At 39.5% G+C, this 26,889-nt stretch overlaps 1 protein-coding gene across 1 annotated transcript in view; it reads right to left on the reverse strand.

Moving 5' to 3' along the window:
- Positions 1–26,889, reverse strand: part of Kiaa1407 (KIAA1407 ortholog) — a 77,988-nt gene that overhangs the window by 26,925 nt on the left and 24,174 nt on the right. Inside the window, exons 7-11 of the mRNA XM_005386409.2 lie at positions 25,797–25,950; positions 15,353–15,543; positions 6,538–6,769; positions 2,365–2,825; positions 524–633 (exon numbers count right to left, since the gene is read on the reverse strand). Coding sequence (XP_005386466.1) covers positions 524–633; positions 2,365–2,825; positions 6,538–6,769; positions 15,353–15,543; positions 25,797–25,950 — 1,148 coding nt within the window. The remainder of the gene's footprint in view (positions 1–523; positions 634–2,364; positions 2,826–6,537; positions 6,770–15,352; positions 15,544–25,796; positions 25,951–26,889) is intronic.

Raw genomic sequence — 26,889 nt, forward strand, 5'->3', positions numbered from 1 at the left:
AGCACTGCGTAGGTTTAAAATAAGGGCATGAAAATGTTGTGCATCAAAATGTTATAAAATTAAGATAGCTCGTTTATATGTTTCACTACTAAAACCTTATTATTGAGGCACACCAACACCAAATCATACAATAACTTGACTTGGACTGCTATAAATTGATCATTTTTTTAGCATTAGCGAAGTACAATAATATCAGTGTGCAGCATTAGTGCCTACTTGCAGATTTCTTACTTGTATAATTTTACCAATCCAAATACCACATTACAGTAAAAGGAAACACCTTCCAGCAATATGTGAGTATGTGTGTGTGCGTGTGTGCGTGTGCGTGTGTGTGTGCACGTGTGCGTGTGTGTGCGTGTGCGTGTTAGCTAGGAAGGCCAGAAAGTTTGGCAAAAGAGACAGGAAAAGAAGTGGTGCACTCTGTTCTTCCCATTCTACCCAAGTCTCAAAACCCAAGTTGCCAGGACTCAGTCCCAGCCATACTCTACTCTTGGAGAGAAGACACACATCAAGACAGCCCTGCCTTTCAGTGCAGGATGGGGTGCCGTCAGCGGCTTTGGCTTCCTTCTGGGTCCAGAAAGAGAATTTTGGGAGTCACTTCTGTTTCCGGTCCTAGGAGAAGTAACAGATGAACTAGGAGAGAAAAAAGAAAAAAAAAAAAAGAAAGGAAAAGAAATCAGACCAATAACTATTTGCCTTCAAAGTCTTTTTACATAAGGAATTCAAGTCCTTTTATTAATTAAGCTTCAATAACGCTTCCTCTCTGAGATGAATACGTCTTCATACAGCCTATACACTGCAGTAACAAGGTCTGGAAAGGCTACAAGTTGGCTTTGAGTCTACAGTAAAAGTCGGGAGTTGACTCCTAGTGCTTTAAATCAGTAAGTAGCATAAGTTCTTACCCTATCCTTTATCACAGTGAGGGTGTCTTAGGCACATCTAAAACCATTTAAAATGATTCTCTGACAAATCTGGACTTTTAATTCCAGGTTCAAAGACATTTAGCTTTATCTGAAACAGCAAAAGTTCAAGCTAGGTAATTAGCTAACTCAGGGGCTGCTCCAGGTGCCGTCTGTGTGGTCAGTCCAGGCTTCTTAGCATTTAACATAATCAGAAACCCCAAAGTCTAGATGGGTCAAAAACCCTTGTCTTCTACTGTATAGTTACAAAGCTCTTCAGGCAGAGGGAATCATGACCTAAATGTTAACTGTATAACTGAATCCTTACAGTGGCCACTTGCCACTTGCTACTTATAATTGTCATGTACAAGTCACAGTGTATGAGACTTCTCTGCTTTAAGAGTGCACAATAAAAGAAAATCAAAGATCATGGAGTTTAAAAGCAGGGCACAGAAGTTCAGAAACCTCTCTACCTCAAAGTGAAAAGCTCAGTAACAACCGGGCACAGCGGTGCATGTCTGTAATCCCAGCGATGAGGGATATTGAGGCAGGAAGATCACAAGTTTGAGTCCCACCTAGGCAATTTAGTGAGACACTGTCTCAAAAAAATTTTTTTTTCCCATGCTACCAGTTAGTCCAACAGGAATGAGAGGGCTTGGGGCATGGTCTGCCTTCTCCCTCTGGCCAGACCGTCATCTCCATGGAGGAGCCCCGGGTAATCATGACTATGGAGGAACAAGCAAACAGCCTGTTGCTAGTCACAGGTGCAAGTCTCTCGGTCCTTCTTTTCAATCCTGGCCTTCCTTCCAGCCATCATACCTCAGTGAAAGGAGTCACTGGTGAGCAGGTAATATGCTATTTTTGACAACCCTTAGGCTGTAACTACTTATTAGATCCTTCTTGCATATCTCTGTCTTCCTGAGAAACCACTCTGAAGATACCACCACGTATTACAGCAGCCATTGATATTTTCCTACTAATCTATCCATAACTGTGTAAAGTTTGTAATGTTCCTATCCTATTTCATAATGTATGTTTATTATTATGTGTTTCCTACAACAACCATTGAGAAGAGTTAATGATTTCTCAGTAGGTCACTCATGTATAGCTCTATTTATTTTCTTTAGAAGCCACTTTGAAGATACCAAAGTATAGCACAACAACTCTTGATAATCTCCTACCTCTTTTGTCTCTAACTCACTATTATTTGTCTATTTGTTTTCCTGAGAAACTATTTTGTAGATAATAATATGTAAAATGATAACCATTGATAATTTCCTACCATTTTGTCTGTAATTTGCTAAGTCCCCCCTATTATTATGTTATCCTTCTTTTATTCTTTAAAATAAAAAAAAAAAAAATTTTTTTCTAAAAAGGTCTGGCGCTGTTTCGATCCCTAGTATGGCAGAAACAAACGCAGACCTCTAAGACAAGTCCAAAGAGCATTCTGATGGGACAGGCATACTTGAGAAGCATCTGGCAGGCTCCTTTCGGTTCCTCTGCTCCACTGGGACTCGTCCCAAGGCGCTTCTGTGCGTCTGTGAGGGCTGCAGCACGCTCAGCTGCCCAGCGCGCCTCTGCCAGTCGCTGGTATTCCTTCAGCGCCAGAATGGTTTTCTGCTGTTCCTGAAGTTTTTTCTTCTGCTTCTCAATCAGCTGTTGTTGAAAGACATGGCGGTTGTGGAAATGCCCCACGCAAGCAGGTTCTGCTTTCTGGCTGGTGGTTCCCGGCTGCTTTTTGCTGTCGGATTGTTGAAAGAGCTCAGCATCCAGGGCCTGGTGCTGCCCACTGTCAGGTGTGTTCTGAGGGACGTCCTGAAGGGGACCCTGTAAACTGCCCTTTGTGGTTCTTCTTAGGGGAGCCCTTAGCGTACAACCACTACTCTTCGAGGGCTTCTTTTCCGCCAAGGAGGGCACGACAGCTGCCTGAAAGAGATGGAACACGCTCTAGCGCAAGGATGTAAAGGCACAGGCCATTGAGACCATCAGCACTCATCTCTCAGCACTGCTTTGCTCAGTGACACAACTACAGGGCACCTCTGGTACGGTCGCCCTGTGCTCCTGTTCTGGTTCCCAGAGGCCCCCAGTCTTGCTCTGTGAGCCACTCTCAAGACGGGCACGGCTGCTCACCATGAGAAGTCGGTGGGAAAGTGCCTTCAGTGTGGGAACCGCTGTCATGGGCCAAGACATGAGCAACAGGAAAAATGCTCTCTTTTTAATTTCCAATTTGGGTAGCTCATTTGTGGGTTAGGCAGATTATTTCAGATATATATTATGAGGACTTTAATATGTAAGAGTTGACTTGGAATTTTGCAGAAATTTGAAAATTTTGGGGCAAAGAATATTTTCCTTCTCAGTGTTTGGAAATAAAGAATATATTTATAAGTCAATAGTATCTCTGCTCTTTCAATTCACCTCTTGCTACTAATACACTAAATTAATTCTTTACCATAGTACAACATATGTATTTATTAAGCATCAAGGCCCAGTTAAGCTTGGTCTCATGCTATTGCTAAATTATTTGTAAGAAGTATTTGGAAGCCCAGAATTTCTAGGCAAATATCTATATTATAAAAATAATATTATTACCTATTTTATGCTAGCATATGACTTACAGTGTTCAAAGCTTTACTGTGTGACTTTTATTTAATAGACTGAGCTATCATCCCTGAATACAAGCTCTAAGCAGAGGGGAAAGAAAAAAGCGTAACTTATTTTAGCAAAACTTATCCTGGCCAAAATAACGTCAAGTTAAAATGTCTCCTCTAGGACAGTTTGGTTCTTTATCTAGAGTCTGATTCTGCCACTTGCAATGACAAAGAGGAAACTACTCTGAGCCATCTACGTCAGAAGCTTTTAGCTCTAACACGGGGCCATACTCGGGTCCTCAAAAATGTTCTTCATGATGATGGAAACGCTCTCCATGGACTTTGCTAAAGTGAAATGTGTGATGTATGGAAACTCTGACATGTGAAAAACTTTTAAAAATAACCTTTTATTTCAGAAACGCCAACGGCATTTATTGCTTGTGTAATTTGGCATCAAGCAGGGTATATGTCTTAGGCTCTTTGAAATTCCATGGTAGACGTGTCATTAACACAGCAAGACTGCGTAAAAGCCTTGAGTACAGCCATCAGCTCTCTTCTGGATTATGGTAACTCTTTAAGGTAAAAATAAGAGCATGAAAGAAATGCTTGCTGGTACAGATTGTACTTAATAGAAAAGGAATGAACAGCCTGGCCTAATTAGGGAAAATCACCTATTTGCTTAACTGATAATTTTTAAAAATTTCAAGAAACAGTATGTGTGTTCTTAGTACATGAAGTCCTATGATTGCATAATTAATAAGTATCTAAGTAGAAATTTTGTATTTTCATTTTTCATGTTTTCCTCTACATTCTGGAAAAGATTTAATTTATTTAGTAACCTACTGAGTCTATTGTAGGGCTGTATTTTCACTTGTTATATGTTTTTTTTTTTTTTTTACAATATTCCCTTTTTAATAAAATCTTTTTGATTTCAGAGATTTACAGACTTTTTTTCCTCAAGTCTAAATCTTAAGTCTAAGTTTTTCTTAAGGCTTTTTCATTTTTTTTTTATTTTAAAAATAAAAGGAGGAAAATATTAACAGACAGACAACCTTTTACAAAATCTTAAGGCTTTTTCTTAAACATTTATATATATTTAGAGAGACATTTTCTTAATATATATAGCTATATAGAGATATATAAATATATATCTATATGTAGACATTTTTCTGTTTTCCACAGGTAAAACGTATCTTTTGTTGATTTTTTCCACTTAAGATAATAACAGTGGAACTTCGTAAGGAAAAAGGTTCCATTCAGCTATTTCTTAAGATATAAGTCTCTCTTGCATCTCAATGGGGACAAAGTTACCTAACTGACATAAAGGTAGGTAAACTGCCACCCTAAAGGGAGGGACCAAAACATTACTTCAGTACCAATAGTCACCCACATGATCCCCCTTCGCTGGGAGGCTAAGCTTAAATTAAAACCAGCCTTTTTACCAGCAGTAATCAGGATTGAAAAGTAAGGATGGGACCACCAGTGCTCAGTTTATTTCAGACACCTGAGTTAAGTACTCAACAGCATTATGAACAGGATGAGGGTGAAGGGGGAAGGAAGATCTTCTCCAACAGCCTTTCTAAACTAGATAAGTGCAGTGAGGAAAGAAAAATCTGATAGCACTGACTTCATAAAAAATTAACAACTGTTTGTCATACCAAACACTACAACTAAACAAAAGAGACAAATGACAAAATGGGAAAAATGTTTGCAACATATGTATTAATAAAAGCATCCACGGCCTTAAAAATATAAAGAGCTCCTATAAATATGAAAAAAAGAATGTACCCAAAGAAAAGACTGGACTAAGGGCATGAAGACACAGGTTACTATTTCTGTATATTTCCATATCCATATATATATTTCTATATCCATTATAAAACTATTTAACCTCATTAGTAATCAAAGACATGCAAAAAATGAAGCAATAATAAGACAAAAATAGAACATGAATGCTATTTTCAAATATTTATCCTAAGTAAAGCATTATGGATACACGCAAAGATTTAGCTACTAAGATATTTACTGACACACTGTTAAAAACAGCGGCATGGTGGAAACAACTTAAATTCCAGCAATAGGTCAGTGAAGCAGGTTCTAGCTTATGGTTCATTGTAGAATGTCATGTAGCCATTGTAAAAGGGTGCTGTAGAATGGGAGTCCTTACACATCAGGCAGGTATCAGGTTCACCTAGAGAACTTTAAAAAAATATATTGGTGTTTCATATCAGAAGTTTTTCTTCAGTAGGTTGAATTCTGAGGTATATTTTCAGTTGAGAACTACTACTGCTGAAGCATATATAATACTACATACTTCACGTAATATTCTAATATTGTATTTTAAAAATGCAAAAACAATTTTTAGAGAAACAAAGCAATTACATTAGTATTATAACAACAACAACAACAAAATAACCTTCTATTTCCTGAATTAGAGCAGACTAGATTTCTTCAATGACCTGGCAGAGGGAAAGTTAACCACTAATAAAATATTAACAAAGACTAATGTATAGGTATGTGAACAGAGAAGACTAGATGGCTAGACTTCCACGTTATGAGATGATGATGGAACTACAGATTGTTGTCCTTTTGCCCTGTGATTTTCTTCTACCAAATTGCTACAATTCTACATATGGCTTCTCTCTCTCTTTTTTTTTTTCTGTCTTTTTGAGACAGGGTCTCATTATGAAGTTCAGGCTGGCCTTCACCTCACTTTGTAGCACAGGCTGGCCTCCACCTCACTTTGTAGCCCAGGCTGGCCTCAAACTCGCAGCAATCCTCCTGCCTCAGCCTCCTGAGTGCTGGAATTACAGGCGTGCGCCACCACGCCCGGCTGAGATGTGATTATTAAAAAAGACTCAATTCACGAAAATAAATACTGCCTGAAAGGTAAACTTTGTGTATGGTAGCAGGCTTAACCTATGGGTATTGGGGAAGGCAATCTGACCACAGCTGACACGGCCCAGGATAGAAAAGTGCAGAGCTCAAGTGCAAACGCTTAATAAGCGGAAGACCAAATGAAGGAAAAACAACTGCTTCTCCGTTCTTACTGGTAAGCCCACCGGGGCTGTTTCCTCCAGTAGACTGATGCCCGGTGACTCATTCGTACTGAGCTTCCCCAGAGACGCTGCCTTCAGCAGCTCATCCATCTTCTTTCTGGTTGCCTCCTTTGCTAGGGCCAGTTCTCTCTTCAGGACCTGTGCACCGTGCCAACGCTGCCATTCTGCGAAGCAGTGTCGAAGAACTTGTTTCCGGTTATACTCAGTGGCCAGTTGTTGTTTTCTAAGGTGCAAAACACTTCCATTAAGTCAGGAAGTCATTTGGTTTTTAGTTGGTGGTACTGTGTAATCAAAACACAGCTCCAAAGGGACCCCAGAAATGCTCCACTCACCCTTCTACATTAAGCTAAATGGAATCACTTTGCACGTTCCGCAGTGCAATGGGCCCCTTCAGAGCAGGCATCAACATGTCAACACACTGCCTTCAAGAAAAAAGAAGAACTGATCTCTCTCATGTCACAGAGACATTTTTAAGCTGATTACCATACAGTGGTTTCTGACAATGTTTGGAGGGGCAAGAGCTAGAAGAAAAGGTATATCAAATAACTTATAAAAAGAGGAACGCTTGAGGAGGAGAGATTCAGCTATGGATAGAAATCTAAGAAAGGCAGTTTGGGGAGAAGGAAAAGCAACAAAACTATATCACCTAACCAACAAATTGTCAATAATTAAGTATAAGACTTGTAAAAGCTGAAGAAAAACTATGAAGGTGGTTCTTGTGGAAGAATCGGTTGGGGAAGGGAGATTCATTCACTAACCCTCTTGGGTGGATGAGTGAGGGTCTCGAGTTCCTTCCAGACACTCGGCATGTGTGAAAGGCCAAAGCCGGGCAATTGCTCTCATGGAATTCTCTCATCCTCTCCACCCGTCCCTCCCTGGATGCTTGGCAAACGCCAGGGGACCTGACTGGGTGGAGTGGGGAGGTGGCATCACCGCCTTCCTGACTGAATCTTCACTAGGTGCCACTTTGGTGCCAGCCTATCCGGTTCAAGCATCGAGGTCTCTGTGATCATCTCTAGGTGGATGTTTATTATCCTTGAAGAAGTGAGCGAAGAGACTGGAACTTATGTGGCATCCAAAGATCAGTTTCAGGGTTTAAAATCTAGTATCATTTAGATGCCTCCTTGATTTTATCTTGTAAACCTGTCTAGTATACAACTTTCATAATACTGTTTGCATATCCATTCCTATTAAACATATGAAACGCTTAACTATCCTTGGAGACTTTGGGGGTCGTATCAAGAAAACTGTAAAGTTCTTAAGACAGTGAGTCAGAACATTTCTTAAGTTCTTAATGTTTATATGATTGTTAAACCTCTTCTGACTGTTACCTACATTAAAAAAGTTACACTGTGACACAAAATACAACTTAATATATGCATGTGTGTATATAAAGCAAAAGTATATATACAGTAACTGAAACAAGTTCCACCAAATACCCTTACTACCAAAGATCTACTGGTATTTCTATTCTAGTCTAGTCTACATTTCTTTAAGAAACAAGCAAATCTTCTTCCTCCATGGTTTAAATGTACCCTCTAAAACACTGAAATTTAGTTGCTATTGTACCATTATGAAGAATTAGAGCCTTTAAATGGTAATTAGGCCATGAAGAATCTACTCTCATGACAAATTTTTAAAAATTTTTTTTGGTACCAGGAATTGAACTCAGGACCTTGAGTGTGTCAGGCAGGCACTTGTGACACTGAGCTATATCCCCAGCCCTCTCATGATAGACAGATCAAGGCCATTGCTTCAGGAGTGGGTTAGTTACCAAGCGTGTGGATTCCTGATAAAAAGGATGAATTCAGTGCAATTTCCTATTTCTGCCTTGTACATGCTTGCTTGCCATTCAGTTATGACACAGGACAAAGGCCCTGGTCTAATGCTGGCACCATGTTCTCGGGCTTTCCAGCCTCCAGAACCATGAGCCACGTAAACTTCTGTTGTTTATGAAGTCCCAGTCTAGAGTATTCTGTTATAGCAGCAGAAACACACTAAAACATCTGCTAACAGTGTATTTCATTATATTTAATTGATCTTTATAATGCATAAATGGTAAATAATCAATAAATACTGGTGATTGGTAGTTTTTATAGTGAAAGTATACTACAGGTGATAATAAACATTTATATGTAACATTTTATTTTACTGGTACTGGGAATTGAACTCAGGACCTTGCACTTGCTGGGCAGGCACTTGTGCCACTGTGCTACATCTCCAGCCCCTATATGTAATATTTTACTTTAATGGAAATAAATTGAGTATCCAACATTGAAGAGCTTTGAAATAAAAAGTTTGGAAGAAACAATAAATAAATTAGGTAGCAATGCCGGTAAGAGCAAATCTTGAAAAATATCGTTGTGTAAATAGAAAAACAAAAAACCTTATAATACTTGTCTTAAGTAAGTAAAAGTCACAAATTTCCCCAGGATAGAAGATGTACACTGCTCCAGCTGATTTTGTGCTATTTAATTTACATCAATCTGCCCAGAAGACGGAGTGTGAAATTTATCTGATGTGTTAATTTCATGTTTTTACAGTGTAAATAGCCAAAAGCAGAACTTAGGTGTTGACTGTCAGGGAGAAGATTATTTGGACTTAAGAAAAGGCAAAGAGAAAAACATTTCTCTAAGTAAAGTGGGACTAAAAAGTAAGAAACTGAGAGAATAAAAGACTGCATGCTCATGATAGTGCTTAGGGCCCACTCTACAACGGTTATGTAGCACATGTGAAAATGTAGCTAAGATAGTCATATTTGAGGGTTGAGGTGGAAGGGAAGATGCAAAGTAACTAGAGATTCAGAGACAAAGCTGGTTCCTCTCCTGCTTCCTTGCAGTTCACGTCAGCAGAGTGACAATGTTCTATATAAGTGCTATGGTTTGTGTCTGGATGTCCCCCAAAAGCCTCATGCAGTCATGGGGTGGGCTTCTAGATTTCTGATTAATCCATAGTCCAATGCTGGTGTTATGGGTGTGAGTGCTACACCCGCCCCTGGGGCAGGTAGTTCGCATACAATGTAAGGGAGGGAAAGAGGCTTACTGCTGCTGTTATAGGCAGCTGAGTTAGACAGAAATATTATAGGCAGTCAGACAGGGCCAGGCCCTCAAAGAAGCCAGTATGGAAGACAAGATACCTTACAAATGGAAACGTGGTACTTGCTGCGGGCCAGATCTCAAGACTAAAGATTAAACAAACACACACTCTTACCTCCCAAGGGATAGACCTCAGGGATTAACACTCTAAATAGGTAGTGACCACCTTGAAGAGTCCTTGACCGAACCCCTTACAGGAAAAGCCCCTGTTCTGTATTCATGCCTGCTTGCTATGTGACTCACTTCCCCATTTGATCCCAATTTAATCAATTTTACCTGAATAATTCTTATTGGCTGACTATAGTTTTGTCCATTTTTCCCCTACCTTGGACCTGCCTCACCTCATGGTTTTGCTCTATAAAAGTCCCTAGAAAAAAACAGTCTTGGGTAATCCACTTGGGCCCCCCTTCTGTCTCTCTCTCAGACAGAAGCTTTCTTTCCCTCAATAAATATGTTCTGCTCTTAACCTCCGTTGTTCCTAAAATTCATTCTTCGATTTTAGAGAGCATGAACTCGTCCCAGATATCGTGCAGGCTGGGAGTTTTTATTTTCCTGTATCACTGCCACTCCCCTCTTTTTGCTCTTGTTGCTTTTGCTGTTTTCTGCTGCCATGAACTGTTGCCCTCTGCCATGTGCCACTCTGCCTTGGAGCCAACCGAGTATGGACTGAAACCTTCACAAACTGTGAGCTAAATAAATCTTTCCTTCCTTAACTTTGGGAGATGGGTATTTTGTCTCAGCAACAAGAGAAAAGTAATCAAGACAATAAGCCATTTTATATATATATATATTTAAAGATGATACTAAAAACATAAATATTTCTGAAAGTGAAAACATTACCTAAATTTTCTAAAAACTTAGTCAAATGTGATATATTTGGGTATGTTCACTGAAAAATATGGCTCGAGACTTTGTCCAGATAATAACATGAAAGACAGAGTTCTTTTGTGGAGCACAGCCTGTCCCAACAAGCTTGCAAGCTAAAATCAGAGAAAATTTAGCAGGAGTATAGAAATTGATCATCACAATTATACAACTCCATGCAGACAAAGTTCACTCTGCAGACCTAAGAGCAAGGGATACAGCTCAGCGGTACAAGCACCTGCCTGGCAAGCATGAGGTCCCGAGTTCGATTTCTGGTACCAAAAAAAAAAATTCCAAAAGGTTTAAATATGAATTTAAATATGAACACTGCAGCCCTGGATCCACATCTCAAGTCATACTTAGTGAGAGATGCATAATCTAGAACCCAGAACTCACAAGAGTGCTAACTAGATCTGGGGTACCAGGTGAACACTCAACAGTTTCTAGGTTGCAGATTCATCCTCAAAAATGGTTTGTCAATAAGCCCTACGCTGCTCATCCTGTAAGAATTTGGGGGGCGGGGGATACAATCTAATTAAATAACAAAATTCTGAAATTTCTGAACAAAATTCACACGTAAAGTAATAACATTATCTTAGCACAAGTCTACTGAATATCTAAAAAAATATGTCCTGGATTTTCAAGAAGGAAACGGGAAATAATAAACACATACTAGTGATCTGCCTGAATGCTGAAATCCGATTCAGAACACAAAAGCGGCAGTGACAGGAACAGCTGCACTCGGGGATGAGCAGGTTCAGCAGGAGGAGGAATGAGTAAGCTAATGCATTCCATAATGTACCAGGTACCCCCCAGGGAAAAGTGGAAGATGAGACAATTCTGTTAAAGAGTTTCTAAAGCAAGTCAGGCATTGCCAGTCTGGTCCTCCCGCCTCTCTGACAGACGCATCAAGAGCTTTGCCAGCTGCAGATGCCATGTGGCTTCTGGCCACTCACCTGGGTACCCAGGTGAGCACAGAGGGAAGAACAATCAAATATGATTAGCAGAGACACTCCACAAATGATTGCCCCGAAGAAGGCTGAAATCCCAAGCGCTGGAAATGAAGAATATCTGACAATTGAGGATTACAGTAATAAAGAGTGAGGAGTTTCAGGGACAAAGGGAGGAGATAAACACATGCTCCAGGAGAGGGTCAGGGCACTGCTGCCAGACAGGGCGGGACTGAAGATGCCGTGAAGTTCAACACGGGGAAAGGCAGAGGTGCTTCCCTGGGAGGAACTAAGAAATCAGGGAAGCAGGGCGTGAGAAGGCTGGCAGAGGATGTGGACAACAAACCCTACTTCCTCCCAGTTTTGTCTAGGGCTGGCTGACAACAAAGGCAGGAAGGAAGAGAGCAGGAATAGAACACCTGTAACCAAGTTGCAAAAGTAAGAAAGTTAAGGAAATTGAAAACACAAGTCCAAAATTTAACACCCTCATGTCAAAGGAGTGAGCACCAGAATTTTGTTGCATTGGCGAGGTAAATTAATCCTCAGGATTTGGAAATATTTATTAATATTGAAATTGTTTTATGATATCATATTGAAATTTTATAACACTGTTACAATAATTTTAAAAGAAAAGAGATGAATAAAAATAGAATAACCACAATTCCTATTAGGGAAAGCAGGATGCATTTTCACAAGAAGTAAGTGGCTGAACCCTTGGAGTAGAGGTGAGACTCTGCACACAGGCTTAAAGAGAAAAGACGGGGGGCTGGGGATTTAGCTCAGCGGCAAAGTACCTGCCTGGCAAGCACAAGGTCGTGAGTTCGGTTCCCGGTACCAGAGAAAAACCAAAAAAAAAAAGAGAAAAGACGGTAGCTAAATTATGAATGAGAGGAGAGGCGGTTGCTTCACAGAAAAAGTATGGCTCAAGGAGGCCTGTCCCTCGGGCACCTGGACAAGCCAGTAAGGGTACACATCAGGGGGCAAAACAACAGGGGGGCAGGAGCTGGAGAATGAGGACTCAGCTGACATCTAAATAACATAAGTAATTTCAACATCTTTTAGGGGATGGGCCACGGAAGCACATGTGTTTTTTCGACCTAGTAAGAACAAAGTTTCTACAGAGAGTAACCCATTATAATAAAAGCTCTCCCTTCCTTGAGCTCATCATTTAGAAAGAATGCTTGAACACCCAAGTTAAACTGCAGGAAAGCAAGCAGCTTCATTCACTCACAGACTCACAATTCAACAAGTATGTGTTTGGGGTCTACTGAGACGCTGGGAGGAACCCCAATGAGCACAGCAAAGGGGGTCCTGGCTCTACTGAGACCCTCAATCCCATGATATTTCTGCTTATCATAGCTCTGCTTGAGCTTTCTTCCCCTTCCACTTTGACTATCCCACCTATGTTTGAGGGAGATCACTCAACGGAATTTCCTGAAACAATTTCTACAACATGTGTAGGCCAGAGATTTGCAGGGCTGTGTACAATGGGAAGTCTGTGAGAAACAGCTCCTTTCTCCTGTTTCCAGGGTGACTCGCCATTTTAAAATTACCACTCTTTTATCTCACCTGTCACAATCTAAAGTAAACTGCGATGCAGATGAATAAAATGGCTATCTTCGGGAATTATGATCTGGATGCTATTTGTTTTAACAACAGTGTGTAGGAAAAAACATCTGACGGGATAAAAAAGACAAGGTTCCAGTCATGGACAAGCTACAATTAAGTCTGTAAGAGTCACTCACTACTCTTTCTGGCCCTTAAAATGCTAGGCTGGATCAGACAATTCCTGAGGTACCTTCCTGCTCTAGGACATTTTTTGTTTTAAAGCTTTGTAGTAAAAAAGCTTATGATAAGTTAAATATTTTCTAACTCTGGCAGTTTAAAAAAATTTAGTACCATTCTGAACATTTAAAAATAGGCACCTGAAAATAATTCAGATACAAGTTGGAAAGTTCTGAGATCTTCTTTAAAAATTGGCACATAATGAAATTATGAAATCCTCATTTAGTTCTTCTATATTTAAACAGCTTAATTGGAATGGAATCCTAACTTTTCCAAATTTTTCTTCTATAAGTTTCTTCTGACATGTAAATCTCACAGGCCATGTTTAACCTGAACCTCTCAGTTTCCACTCACTCTCTGCCCCTGTCACAGCGGCTTTATTTATGCTACTTCCAGCTTACCTTCTTTATCCAGTAAATCCTGCCATCATTCATTTAAGGTATCATCCCAATTTCTTCTATTAATCACTAGGTCCTGAGATTCTGAGACAAATTCCTGAAGATTTTCCCCAGGAAACTACTGGAAGAAGAAACTGACTAAACCACCCTCCCACCTCCCACTCCCTCTTCTTGGCTTAAAAAAACCATTACGATTTACCTTTATTATCAAGGAATAAACTCCTTGTCTTGGCATTTAAAGCCCTTCAGAAAAGTTAATGGACTTAACAACCACTTGCTTGATGGCCTCCAGCCAAGGCTGCATTTCATGCCATTACCCTCATTTCCCCCTCTCTACCTAGAAATAACCCAGATCAAGACCCTTCCTCTTGATAGAGCTTTTTCTGGCACTCTTTATCTGCCCATCCTCCCTCCCTCCTTACCTCCTTCTTTCTCTCTCCCTCTCCCTTCCTTTCAGTAAGGATTGAACTCAGGGTCCTCACATCAAACTACATCTCCAGCCCTTCTTCTAAGACACTAAATATTTTGTCTCATTAAATCACTAAGTTGCCCGGGCTGGGATCAAACTTGTGATCCTCCCACCTCCGCCTCCCAGAGTGCTGGGATTACAGGAGTGCACCACCACGCCCAGCTTTCCTGGCACTCCTGAGGAGGCTTTCTGGCCACAGTGACGCTTCCCTTCTCCACATTCCCAACAGGGAAAACGGATGTATTTTTCAGTGTATAACACTGCTCACTGTACTTGTCTCTAGATCTTGTTTTCCTCACACAACGTGAGTTCTTTGAGGACAAAGAGCCATGTGCCAATCTCCTATGTAACCTCCCCAGGGCCCTATGCTATCACAGGGCAGCTCTAGGGTGCGCCCTGCCCCCCTTCCATTTCTACATGCTGTTCACTCCATTTTTCATCCTGAATGATTGACAGAGCTTCCAGCAGAAAAGCGAACATGAACCCCCAAATAAACAAATGGTTTCTCCTACATCTATAATACTGATCTAGAATACAAATGGGGTGGGAGGGGTGAAGCTCAGTGGTAGAGCACGTGGGAGGCATTGGATTCAGTATCTAGTACCACCAAAGAAATGAAAACAAAAACAAAGTAAAACTGAACTTGGGAAAGAGAGTAAGAAAATTATTTAATTTTAAGATGATGGAACAAAGAAAGCTTCACTTGAAGACAAAGTCTGTGTCTTATGCTTGTGTTGTGTCACAAGCACAAGAAGGAACTGATCCGAAAGTGTCAAAAACCTCTAAATAAGATGTGGAACAAAAGACAGCAGAGTGGGAGGAATCGCTCTTGGCAGGTCGGCCCTCCCAGATGGATGTTCCCTGTGTCCTTAATTAACATTCTGTGTGCAGACAGTGATTTATATCAATGAGAATTATTGCCATATAAACTAAACTCCCTCTTTTGCATTGTAAGATGGTCCAAGGTGCAATGCTACTACATTAGCATTGGGGAAAAGCCTAAGACTCACTTCCTTTACAGATCAAATACTTTAGTGAGTTTTAATCAACTAGTTTTGTCTGCTTATAATTTTCAGTCAAAATTTTCAAGTGGAGATGTACAGAAAAACTGTGATTATCATATTTTCTAAGTGGATAAGATGATTTCAGTGAATAGCGCTTTTAGAGTTTATTTCTGGATTCTTCTGGAGGAAGATGCCCTGGATAAACACTCTACATGGATTTTCATGGCATAAGAAATGGTACCTGTTTTCTTCCCTAAGATCGTTTTCCAAGGCCTGAGTTGCCTGCTCCAGCTTCTGGGATCTTGTGTAGTCTCTCCAGGCTCGCAGGACCTTCAGTTGAAGCTTCCAGTTGGACAGAGTCCCAGCTTTCCCCAGCTTAATCCTATGATCAACAATCAGCTTGTGCCAGGCAGAGAAATACCGTTTCTGACACTGCAATGGGAATATTTGGAAAATTACCACTAATCAACCCCAGTAATTCTAATATTGAGAGACACCTCAGGTCCCCCCCCCCACCACCACTTTTTTCTAACAAATCTAGAAACTGGTCTTGACAGAAGAGAACAGAGAAAACACAATTCCTTTATGGTTATTGTGTAGAGAAATAGTCAAGTCATATGGCTGAGGTCTTCTGAATCTCATGACTTAAACTAAAATAATACATTCTCAATGTAGGGCACCAGGCCTCTGGGGAACTGCAGCAACAAGTCACCTCTGAAACACGAACTAGGGGCTTGTTTGAGAGGCCTGAAAGGCCTGCTTCCAATGTGGCCAGCCCTGCCAGGCTGTCTTGGAGCTTAAAATGCCCAACCACTCACTTCACTGCTAATGATACCACTGATGGTCAGTACAAGTGAACATGGGAGGCCCTGGAGGGTGAGATGTCCCCAGAAAGAGGAACACGTAAAGGGAACAATTTTAGTTGGGCTTCTACTGACGATGCTAGGGCTTTTGTTAGTAGGCTAGGAAGACTGCCTGTTTAGGCTACCTGCAATTTTCCACTGATTTCCTTGTCTTGCTTTCCTGTCCCCTTTCTGTCTGAAGTCACCTCTCTCAGAAGCCTTTCCATGGAAATCTCTCTCAAAATGTAATGAGACCTACTGTGTTCCCAGAGCACTCTATGCTTCCTTTAGTCAAAACCCTCCTGCGCTGTATCATAATCATCCGTTTACTGATTTCTCCTAGACTTCGAGTCTCCTGAAAAAAGGGAATCGGGCTCGTAAATGGGAATGGCAAATCTGAGAGTGGGAAGACTAACAGAGAAAGTACCCTCAGAGGAAATGACTTCATGGGGAGTATAGGGAATGCCTAATGTCAGCCTCAAAGATTTCAGGTCAGCTCTATTGCTTCTGTCTTTGTGAAAATACGCGGCTTGCCCTATTTCAATATACGCTAAGTACCACTGTGCTTGACTTTGAGAACTCTGAACAAAATCATTTAAGATATAATCTCTACTTTTGAGAGGCTATCAGGAGAGAGGAGAGAGGAAGAAAAAGGCCAAGAATACAAGAAAGCATATGCTAGAATTCTTAGAAATATACTATTTAGCCAGAATTGTTTTCTACATAGGATATCAGTTATATTCCTATCAACACAAACTTATAATGTCTCATTAGGAAAAGCCACGGCAAACTTTTAAAAGTGTTTATTCCCTTTCCATTATGTCAAATGAGGGCACATTTTCCAGATCTTCACTTTAGGTCTCTTGGAAGGAAAGAAGGCAGGAAGGAAAGGAGAAAGGAAGGGAGGGAGGGATGGAGGGACGGAAGGAGGGGGCAAATAGACTTGCTAAATATAGGATATGCTTTAGTCATAACAAGGAGAAGACACATATCTGCTAGGTTGAGGGAATACACCTTTTCCTTTTTTGCATTATTTGTCTATCTGTGGCACAAAATCCAGCATAAAAATGGTGTTAATATTGTGCTATAGTCAAAAGAAAATACCCTGTGTCTGTTTATCAGATTCGTTTAAGAGATTCCTATCCAATGACTGGTGAAATACACTATGCATAGCTATCTCTAATTTTAACTCCTGGATTATGCCTAATGATGCAATAGTCTAAACATAATCCATTTAGACAACAATAGCACCATTAGTAGTGTCCTTGAATTTTTATATTCTTCTCTGTAAAGTGCTATGTTTTTCTTTTTCAGTTCTGGTAATCAAATCCAAGGCCTACTACACGCTAGGCGAGTGACCTATGATAAAGCTATATCCCCAGTCCTTTATTCTTTATGCTATACTATTTTGATTCTTAGATCATCATTACCAATATGCAGAAACTGTACATACTCTTCTGATTTACTTACCATGTTACAACTTCAAGTAGAGAAAGATTTAATTACTAAATTCACGAAGTACTATACAGAGAACTTTAGTAATATACCTGAGGCTAAAACAGAAACATTCTGGCACCTTGGTGATTCTAAGGTAGATGGTAATTAGTCCATTCTAAAATTAAAGGGCAATTCTTTTATAATAAAATACAACTTACCATTGGACAACAGCATTGGTTAGAAACATCTGAATTTAGGAGGGGCAAATTTGGGTTTATAAATTTTATAAATATACTTCTTTAAAAACACTTAAGACTTTTAGAGCAAACTACTCAGTTTGTTTTTTTTTCCTTTTCCTTTTTTTTTTTTTTGAGACAGCGTCTTGCTGTATAATTCAGCCTGGCCTTGAACTCGCTATGTAGCCCAGGCTGGCCTCAAACTCACGTTAATCCTCCCGCCTCAGCCTCCCAAGTGCTGGAATTACAGGTGTGCCACTATGCCTGGCAAAATGCTCAGTTTTAAGTTTCACTACACAGAAATTTTAATACCAGCAAAGTGACAGTGTTACTGAGCAGCTGCTTTCTTGAAATTAACTATTTTTTTTGCCTGCTCAAAAAAGCAATCTACTAAAACTTAAAAACAAACAAACCAAAGTATGAATCAAGAATAGCTGCTTAGTTATTCTCGATTTATACCAAACATTATTCAGGTAACCATGAGTCCCATAAACTTGCCTGGAAGAAAAAAACACTTGGGAAAGGAATGAATATACACTCAGCCTTTCTTTTTTTGTTGTTTTTTAAGAAGGGATGAGAGGTGGCCCATTCCCATAGACATGATCTATTTATTCTTCCTATTCTCCCCTCCCCACTAGTGAACTCCCTATTGGTCCCAGGCATGCTTCTCCTTTTCAGTTCTATACTGTGAGCTCTACTCCTTTGTTCTATGAAACAAGAGCAATTATTTAAAACCTTGGTGAGCTGGAAGAAGAATGCATTTTGTTTAAGCCAGGACAGCTTCACCTTTTAACTGGTCAAGAACTAGCCTGACCTTTCTTCATTTTTTCCACCTTCATCATTTCTGCACTAGGTTTTTATTTCTGATAGGCTTTCACATATAGTCCTACCTTCTTTTCCTAAGTTCAACCATCTCTTTACCATAGTTGCGGTGATAATAAAGGCTTAATGCCGGTAAATGAAGGATAGAAAATCACTGTGGGGATGAACTGTTCCTATAACAATTTTTAAGATAAAATACTACAATGTGAAATTTAGAACGCTTTACAGTAAAATGCTTTCCTCCCCTCCAAATCTTCCACAAGACATCCTTTGGTTGTTAAGGATTCCACTCAAGAGAAAAAAATGACAGCTCGCCCTGCTAAATTTATTACCTGCACTAGAGTTGCCCTCATTCCGTTGGCAAGAAAAGCTCTTCCCTGAAGTGTAATCACACTGCTGTCACCGCAAATGATTGACGTTCGGTGGAACAGCAATTTGCTATCTAATCTTCATTGTAATTCTAACCCTGTCACTAGAGATGCTTGTTCTGATTAATGAAGTGGGTAACTCATCAAAATTCCTCCGTTATTTCCTTTTTGTCAGAAAGCTCAGTGATAATTACATCAAAATTCTTCGTCATGGAAAAATAAACAGTGAATTGTAAAGAGGACAAAAATGTCAACAACCTTACAATTTACTTTTTGCTGAATGGAACAAAATGGTGCAACTGGTGGTCCAGGGGAGTGGGCCAGAGTTCAGATGCGTATCCCCCATCCCTGGCCTCCAGGGACTGTGTTACTCCGGTTCCAAAAGGAACACACTTCATTTTGTTACAAAAGGAAGCAACCCCTAATTGGTTTTTGCTTTTGGGATTGCTATAGCCAGGCAAAAGATCTCACAGATATCACAGAGTTTGGGGCTTGGGGAGAGGAGGATCTTTACCATGGCCCAGTAAGTCTCCAGTGGGAAGGGTCAGTCCTGAATCTTGCAATGGGGAAGCAGTACTCTGTGAACCATCCTAATTCTGATTTTCACAATTTTGCACCCCAAACAGAGAAGAAATCACAGTACCCCTTCATCCTCAAGCATGCATACACACTCCTATAATTAATTACATTAAAGGAAATACACTGGGTTCCCAAAACACAGTATTAAAGACTGGACTTGCTGTTAGGTTTCAAGGAAGAGAGGCCTAAATTTAAATGTTTTCTCCTTCTTTAAAAAATATTAAAAATTCTTATCATAAAATTCAATGAACAGATCCAAAAGCAGGACAAAAGGTAAAACTTCCTTCAACTTCAAAAGTTACCAACATTTTGCCAGTCATGTTCTATCTGTCTCCAACCACCTTTTCCCCTAGAATATTGAAAAATAAATCCCAGACAGACATGATGTCATTGAACCCATAAATATATCAATATGCACCAGTAACATACAGAGATTCTTCTTAATCCTGCTAAAGAGTTTCAATCAAAAATATGGTTGTATTTATCTAATAGTTATTCTGTTTCACTCTTGAAGTAGAATTACAGGAAGCAATTGCTTAGTCTAGTAAATTCTTTTTTCAAATTTAATTTTTTTAGTGATACTACGGATTGAATCTAGTGTCTTACACATGCTAGGCAAGTGTTCAACCACTGAACTACAGCCCAGGCCCTTTACAAAATTTTTATTTTGAGATAGGGTCTCACTAAATTGCCTAGACTGGCCTTGACCTGTGGTCCTTCTGTCTCAACTTCCCAATCAGCTTGATTACAGGTGGGTGCCACTGTACCTGGCTCCATATAGTAAATTCTTAACCAACAAAAATCTCTGGGCTCTTGTAAAGAAGAATGAGACAAACACATACTATAACCTACTAGTATAAAGATAGGACTCCTTTTCCAACATAGCCCAGACTGGTTCTTAGCATGCCATCACATCCTTAGTGAGCTCCCTGCTGCCTTTTTTCCCTTTGAGACTTTCTTCCCCCTCTCCACCAATCCCTACTCACTGCCTACACTTTTCCACCTCTGGTCATACATATAAGCTATGCCAAGAACAGAGCTTACCTATGAATATATCATACAAATGCTTGCTTCACTTCCAGGTAGTCTGACAGTAAGACAATGACATGATGTCATATATTCTTTACCTACTCAAGAGCCTTATAAATATTCACTTGAAATGTCTAGAGCTTTTATATTAACTTTTTAAAAGGAAAATTTAATCAATACTACTTTTGAGAAACCCTCCAAAAAAAAAAAAAAACCCTCAGATATTTAAGAACAGGAACTTTATAGCACTTTGAAAGGCCTGAGATTCTGGTAAATTGGCCTTCACTGTCCCCTCTGTGAGAACAGAAAATCAGGGTTACTCGTAGAGCAAGGGAAGGAAGAACAACAGCAAAATAAACAAACAACTTCCTTGCCAAAACTAATAGAATTTTAGTTGGAAAATTTCTGTAGCATAGCCTATATAAAATAATACAGAACAATGTTTCAAATGCCTCCTACAATGTGTACCACACAAGGCCCTTGGCAGTAATCCTATAGTGGAGAGTTTCACGAATCCCCATATTCTCCATATGTGTGCTGGGTCTTTTCCACTGACATCTTATTTGCAAACATGAGACACTGAAGAAAGCATGGTTGCTCTGTGTCAGTTCAAAAATGATTTTGCTTCAGTGATGTACAGGCAGTTCTGATAAGACTATGATCTTTGGAAAGGCATCATGTTATATAAATGAGATACTTAAATATAGTTTTTTTTTATCAGCTTGCAGAAAAAAGTATACACTTCTTTTCCATATGTCTCTTGGTTTCCTTGGTTTAGTTTGGGGTGGACTTTTGGAAGCGGAAACACTGCAAGCAAAACATTAACAATCACTCCTTTGGATCATTACTATCTTACTCTCTAACAGAAAAACCTAACCAATTTCACAAAAGAAGATGAAAGGAATTCAGCAGTGGTTGTTATATTGCATATTGTTGTCTTCAAATTAGTTGTTCAGATGACCAGATATAAGCATGCAAAATTGGTCAAAAAAAAATTTAAGCATTAACTATTCCTTTCAATAAACCAATAAAAATCAGCGGTACAATTATCTTAGCTATCCTGTGTATATATATTTTTCCCTTTTTCCCTTTTTTCTTTCTTTTCTAATTTTTTAAATTACTTTTTATTCTCTTTAAAATAAAAAAAATAAAAAAGAAAGAAAAAGAAAAACCTAACCAAATAAGCAAATCAAAATCTTACCACCCCCTGAGAACTAAGATTTAGGTTAATATCACCCCATCTTTCATTATTCTTTTCAACTTTCACAATCAGGAAAGATCACAGGGTTTCTAATCTTATTAAGAAAACAAAAACATATTACAGAATAGAGTGAGAATTAAGCCACTTTCCAAATAGTGTAAGAATTTCATAGTTAATCCCTCGTTGTTTCTGCTAATTAGCAGTGACACATGGATTGCTGAATCTCCCCAAGAGATTTCACTACAAGATCAAAGAGAAAATAAAATAGACAAAGTAGAAAGTTTCTATACAAAAGTAAGTCTCTGATGCAACAAAGAGACATAGCAATGAAACGAAAGATGCATACAGAGAGTTGTACCTGAACTTGGTCTTTTTGTTGTGTTGTTGTTTTTTGTTTGTTTGTTTTGTTTTGTTCTGTGCTGGGCATCACATCCAGGGCCTGAAGATAGAATGACAGAATCCAGGGCCTGAAGAGTGATAGAAACTGAGGCTCCTGAGAGCATCCAGTCATCCGGCCGCCCACCTTGACAATGTCTTTGTGTTAGTTACCTATCTCATTGCTGGGACAAAATACTTGATGCCCAAAATTAAGGAAGGTAAGATTTATAAATAAACTGAGCTAAGCTCACAGCCTGTAGAGGCTTCAGTCCATCATCAGCTGGCTCCAAGGCAGGGTGGCGTGACTGAAGGGCAACCATTTATGGCAGTATGGCGGTGGAAGATACCAAAGCAACAAGAGCACAAAAGGGGAATGTAGAAGGGGAAGAAGTGGGGAGCAAGCCTCTTTCTGTCCCTTATCTGGTAGGCAGGCTAACCACCCTAGGGCGGGTATAGCACTTACACCCCTCAATCCCAGCACTAGACAATCCCAGTCACAAACTCTAGATCCAGCTGCCTCCAAAAAGCCCACCCCTCATGACTGCACGGGGCTTTGGGGGGACATCCAGACACAAACCACGACAGTCCGCCTTTTCATCCTATGTCTGTGTACTGGTTATGAGTATCCAGGTTTCATTACCCAGCACAGCTCCTTTTGAAGTAGGCTGGGAACGTGGACTAGGAGAGCTGCCTACTGCTGTAGGGTTTACCAGGGCACTGCCCTGTCCACAGGCAAGTCTGGGTAAAAGGGTGAAAAGTCTGGTATAAGGATTTTTACCACGTCTCACTGATACTCATGCACACTAGGGGAAGGTTCCTACCCACATCACAAAAGGACCATATAGCCACGCTGAAGGGGAAAGGGAAGAAAGGAATAAACCCAAATAACTTTGAAAAATAATATTTTGCCTGAACACTAAGGCTAAGAAAAAAATAACGGTACAAGTACTGTGTTCAAGTTAGTACATTTGCTGCCGTGACGTTAGCCACTTTGAAACTACTTTTCTAATACAGAAGGATGGAACTAATATATAAATAGAATGTGGATAAGGACAGCCAGGTTTCTCATTGTCAGAGAGAGAAATTGCAAATGAGCACGAGAGAAAAGCTGCCCTGAAACCTGTGGTGCTGGATTAGCATTGAAAATATCACTATGAATACACAATTAGTTAGCATAGATTTAGATAGTACAGCAGAAAGTCCTGTGTTGTACTGAAAGGAGATGTATCAGTAGGAGCTGGTGGGTTTTAGTGAGTATACAAATACTCAAACGTAGAAGCAAATGCAATGTGTATATGCACAACTCTCACTGCTACGAGGGCCTAGAAACAATGACACTTCAACACTGAGAAGCAACTGATTTGGTTTCTAAAGACCATTCTCCAATAAATGGAACTGTAGAAATGGGTGATTCCAGGATCGGGGCAGGGAAAATAAAAATGGGCTTTTGGTAGTGCCATAAACACAGGAAGAGCTCAAAAAAGGACAGTACCCTGTTAAAAGGGCAGAAAAGCCAGCCTGAAAGAGTTCCCTTTGAATAAATATCGATGAGATCATACCAAATAAGGAATTGCATAAATAAACAAATGAACAAATGGAGAAGAAGGGATAATTCTTCCCTCTAGAAGAATTTGAAGTCAGGCATGGTGGTATACATCTGTAATTCAAGCTACTTGGGAGGCTAAGGCAGGAGGATGGTAAGTTCCAGGTTAGCCTGGGCAACATAGCAAGAGCCTGTTGAAAAATAAAAAATAAAAAGGGGTGGAGATGTATAGAGTTCTTACCTAAAATGTGTATAGGAGTTAACACTCAAAAACCCAAACTGAGAGACATTCTACAAAATACTGGCCAGGTTTCTTGGTCTTAAGAGATAAGGAAAAATGGAAGAACTGTCACATACAGGGGAGATCAAGAAGATATAATAATTAAATGCAGCATGGACTCATGGATTGAATCCTGAAACTAAAAAGAGACATCAGGAGAAAAGCTGGCGCTTTTCTAACAGGGTCTATGGATTTAATTAGTCGTATTTAATGGTATGGTACCCATGATGATTTCCTGATTTTGATAATTATGCTATGTTCATGTAAGGTTTTAACATTAGGAAAAACTGGATGGAAGGTATTGAAGAACTCTCTGTATTATTTCTGCAACTTTTCTGCATGCCAAAGATTATCTCAAAATAAAAGCTTAAAAAAATAGTAAGATGGGGGCTGGGGATTTAGCTCAGCGGCAAAAGCGCCTGCCTGGCAAGCGCAAGGTCGTGAGTTCAGTTCCCGGTACCAGAGAAAAACCAAAAAAAAAAAAAAATAGTAAGATGTAGGTAAAAAGCAGAATCTATGGCAAAGTGGAGATAACAGATTCACAATCTGTCATTTTCCCTTTTAAGTACATTGATGTGTCCTTTTAAAGCCGAGTAATCTATTTTTAGATGGGGCATTAATTTTGTAAAGCTCTATGCGTAACATTCCTATCTAAGTATCACCTAAAACATATCTGATTTCTTATTCACAGTAAACTTCAGTACAATTTGAAAATTAAAATTTTATGGAGCCCATGTGTTATTCATTTCTCACTAGTTGGGTAATATATCCTGGCACTTTTGCTGGACGCCTTCTCAAGACAGCCTCTGGACATGTATTTCTCTCCCTATTTTTTCTCAGAAATCTTACTATAATTATAGTAGGACACACTAATTCTCTCTCCTGAATGATACAGACCTAGCTTTCCCAGTCATTCTCAAGTACCAGTCTCAACTCCACACGTCCTCCTACCACATTTCCCTTTCTAATCCTGAAAATGACACTTCGACCAATTTTTTGTTTCTATTTGAATAATTATGACTTCTGCCCATTAGTTCCAGATGCTACCTTCAAATGTTTCTTTTTTTAAACCACTTTCACTACCTTAATTTTTCTGCATATCTTAGGTATCCATATCATATTCAAATTCCTATTATTGACTTCCAGGGCCCTTAGAAGTCTATCCCCACATTTACCAAGCTCCCTCAATACCATCCTAATACTCTCTTTCCTCTTATTAAATCCATTCATTCACATGTTTATTCTATTAACTCTCACTGAATTTCAGCAAGGCCTAAGGCCCTAGTGTGGTTGTTCTAGGGGACGGAAAATATACGTGCTGCATTTTTCCTCTCTCATCCAACCATCTCATGTACAAATCTTTCAAGTAATTCATTTTGCATGAAATGTTAGCCCCCAATTCAGATTGTTACCAGTTGCCCTTCCTTCATCAATATAAAATTGATCAGGTATTTTTACAGTAATCAAAAGTGAAAAGAAGAAAAGGTAAAATTAAAAACATGTAGACCAATAGAACGAGAAGCACAGATATAGGTGTATCATTGCTCAGAAGCTACCGAAAGGCAAGTAATTTGTTCTCAAACCGTCTGAACAACCCAGATACAATGGACCAAAGTAGAAGTTTGGTCAAAGTAGAAGCCAAGCTTTCAAAAATTGCCAGAAGGATACCTAAGTAGTTCAATGCTATTCTGAAGGAGGTAACTGAGGAAGAAGCCCTACATTTATCCTTTCATTCCCCAGGATTCACTCAGGATTCTCCGTAGTACAAGCAGTATAGAAAGAAGAGCCCCAGAACAGGGACTGGTGTACCGGCCTGTGTCCCAGGTTAGCCGGGCACCACATAACAAAAGGTAGGGCAATTTTGTTATTTAGGATGAGACACTCATGAGCTTAGTGTTCATCTCACCTCTGATGAGCTTCTTTCTATTTACACTACAGACTGCTGAATAAAGAGACACTGTAATACCTACCTGGTGATCTTCCTTGAAAGTTTGGATTAGTAACTCTCTCAGTTTAGTTTTTCTTTCTTTTGCCACTTTTTCTTCATCCAGAAGAATATGAGCACTTGGAAGCATGCCTTTATCTGGATTCTTTTGCAGGTTTTCTTCTTGCTTTTTCTTCTCTCTATTAATAACAATTTCAAAATAAATATGTAATAGATTTAATAATGAGTAATTACAATCTATTGTAGTGAAATGTACACTGAATTTTCCTTTAAAAGACACAGATATTTAGATCTGGCTCTAAAACTATGTGTTTTTTGAGGGGGAGGAGTCATAGTTTATTCTTTTATAGCTATAGGTTATACAAAATAAAATTGTTAAAAAGTACTTTGACAAATAGAAAGTACTATAGATATTTCAGTAAAGTATTTTTAAAATTTAACACTGAGCTATACTTTGATTAAAATTTGAGAATTAATACTATTACATATTCTCTAAAGTAGATTTAAGTTTTCTCTCTTCTTAAGGAAGTAAAAAGGATGCTCAAGTGAGAAAGGAGTGAGATTCTTATCACAAGGTTTCTACAAAGAAAAACAAAAGAATCAAGTGTTATCAAGGAAAGAGTGGAATCTAGAGTAACTCTAAAGTAGTCAAAAGAGGAAAAATAAGAACTTAATGACCAAGAAAAGACTTTAAGCAAGTAACCAGAATCTCTCAATCATTCTGTTGCTCCTGTTCCTACCCATCCTCTTTCTTGCTAAACTGTCTTCCTCACCACGGCCCTAGGCTCACAGCTGCCACCTTCTCACTGCAGTACGGCTAACCAAATAGGTATGTGTGTGAAGTATATACAGTAAGCCTCCGACTTACAAGCATCTGAGTTGTGAACTTTCACAGATACCAACCAAGCTCGCATTACCAACATTTGCAGGTGTGAACAAACCATGGCAGTAGCTCAGGTGTCTGCCGGACACTGAACCAACTGTGCTGTTGTGTGCTTGCTGTCCTGTGTGATAGTGTACAGCAGTACAGTATGGTTGGGGACTTCCTGCATTTTTATGCGTGTGTACATTTGTATTTTTAATGCTTTACATTGTATACAACGCGTACAAGCCTGTGT

The sequence above is a fragment of the Chinchilla lanigera genome, unplaced genomic scaffold (assembly GCF_000276665.1).
Source record: "Chinchilla lanigera isolate Chin_1 unplaced genomic scaffold, ChiLan1.0 scaffold00026, whole genome shotgun sequence".
Lineage (NCBI taxonomy): Eukaryota > Metazoa > Chordata > Mammalia > Rodentia > Chinchillidae > Chinchilla > Chinchilla lanigera.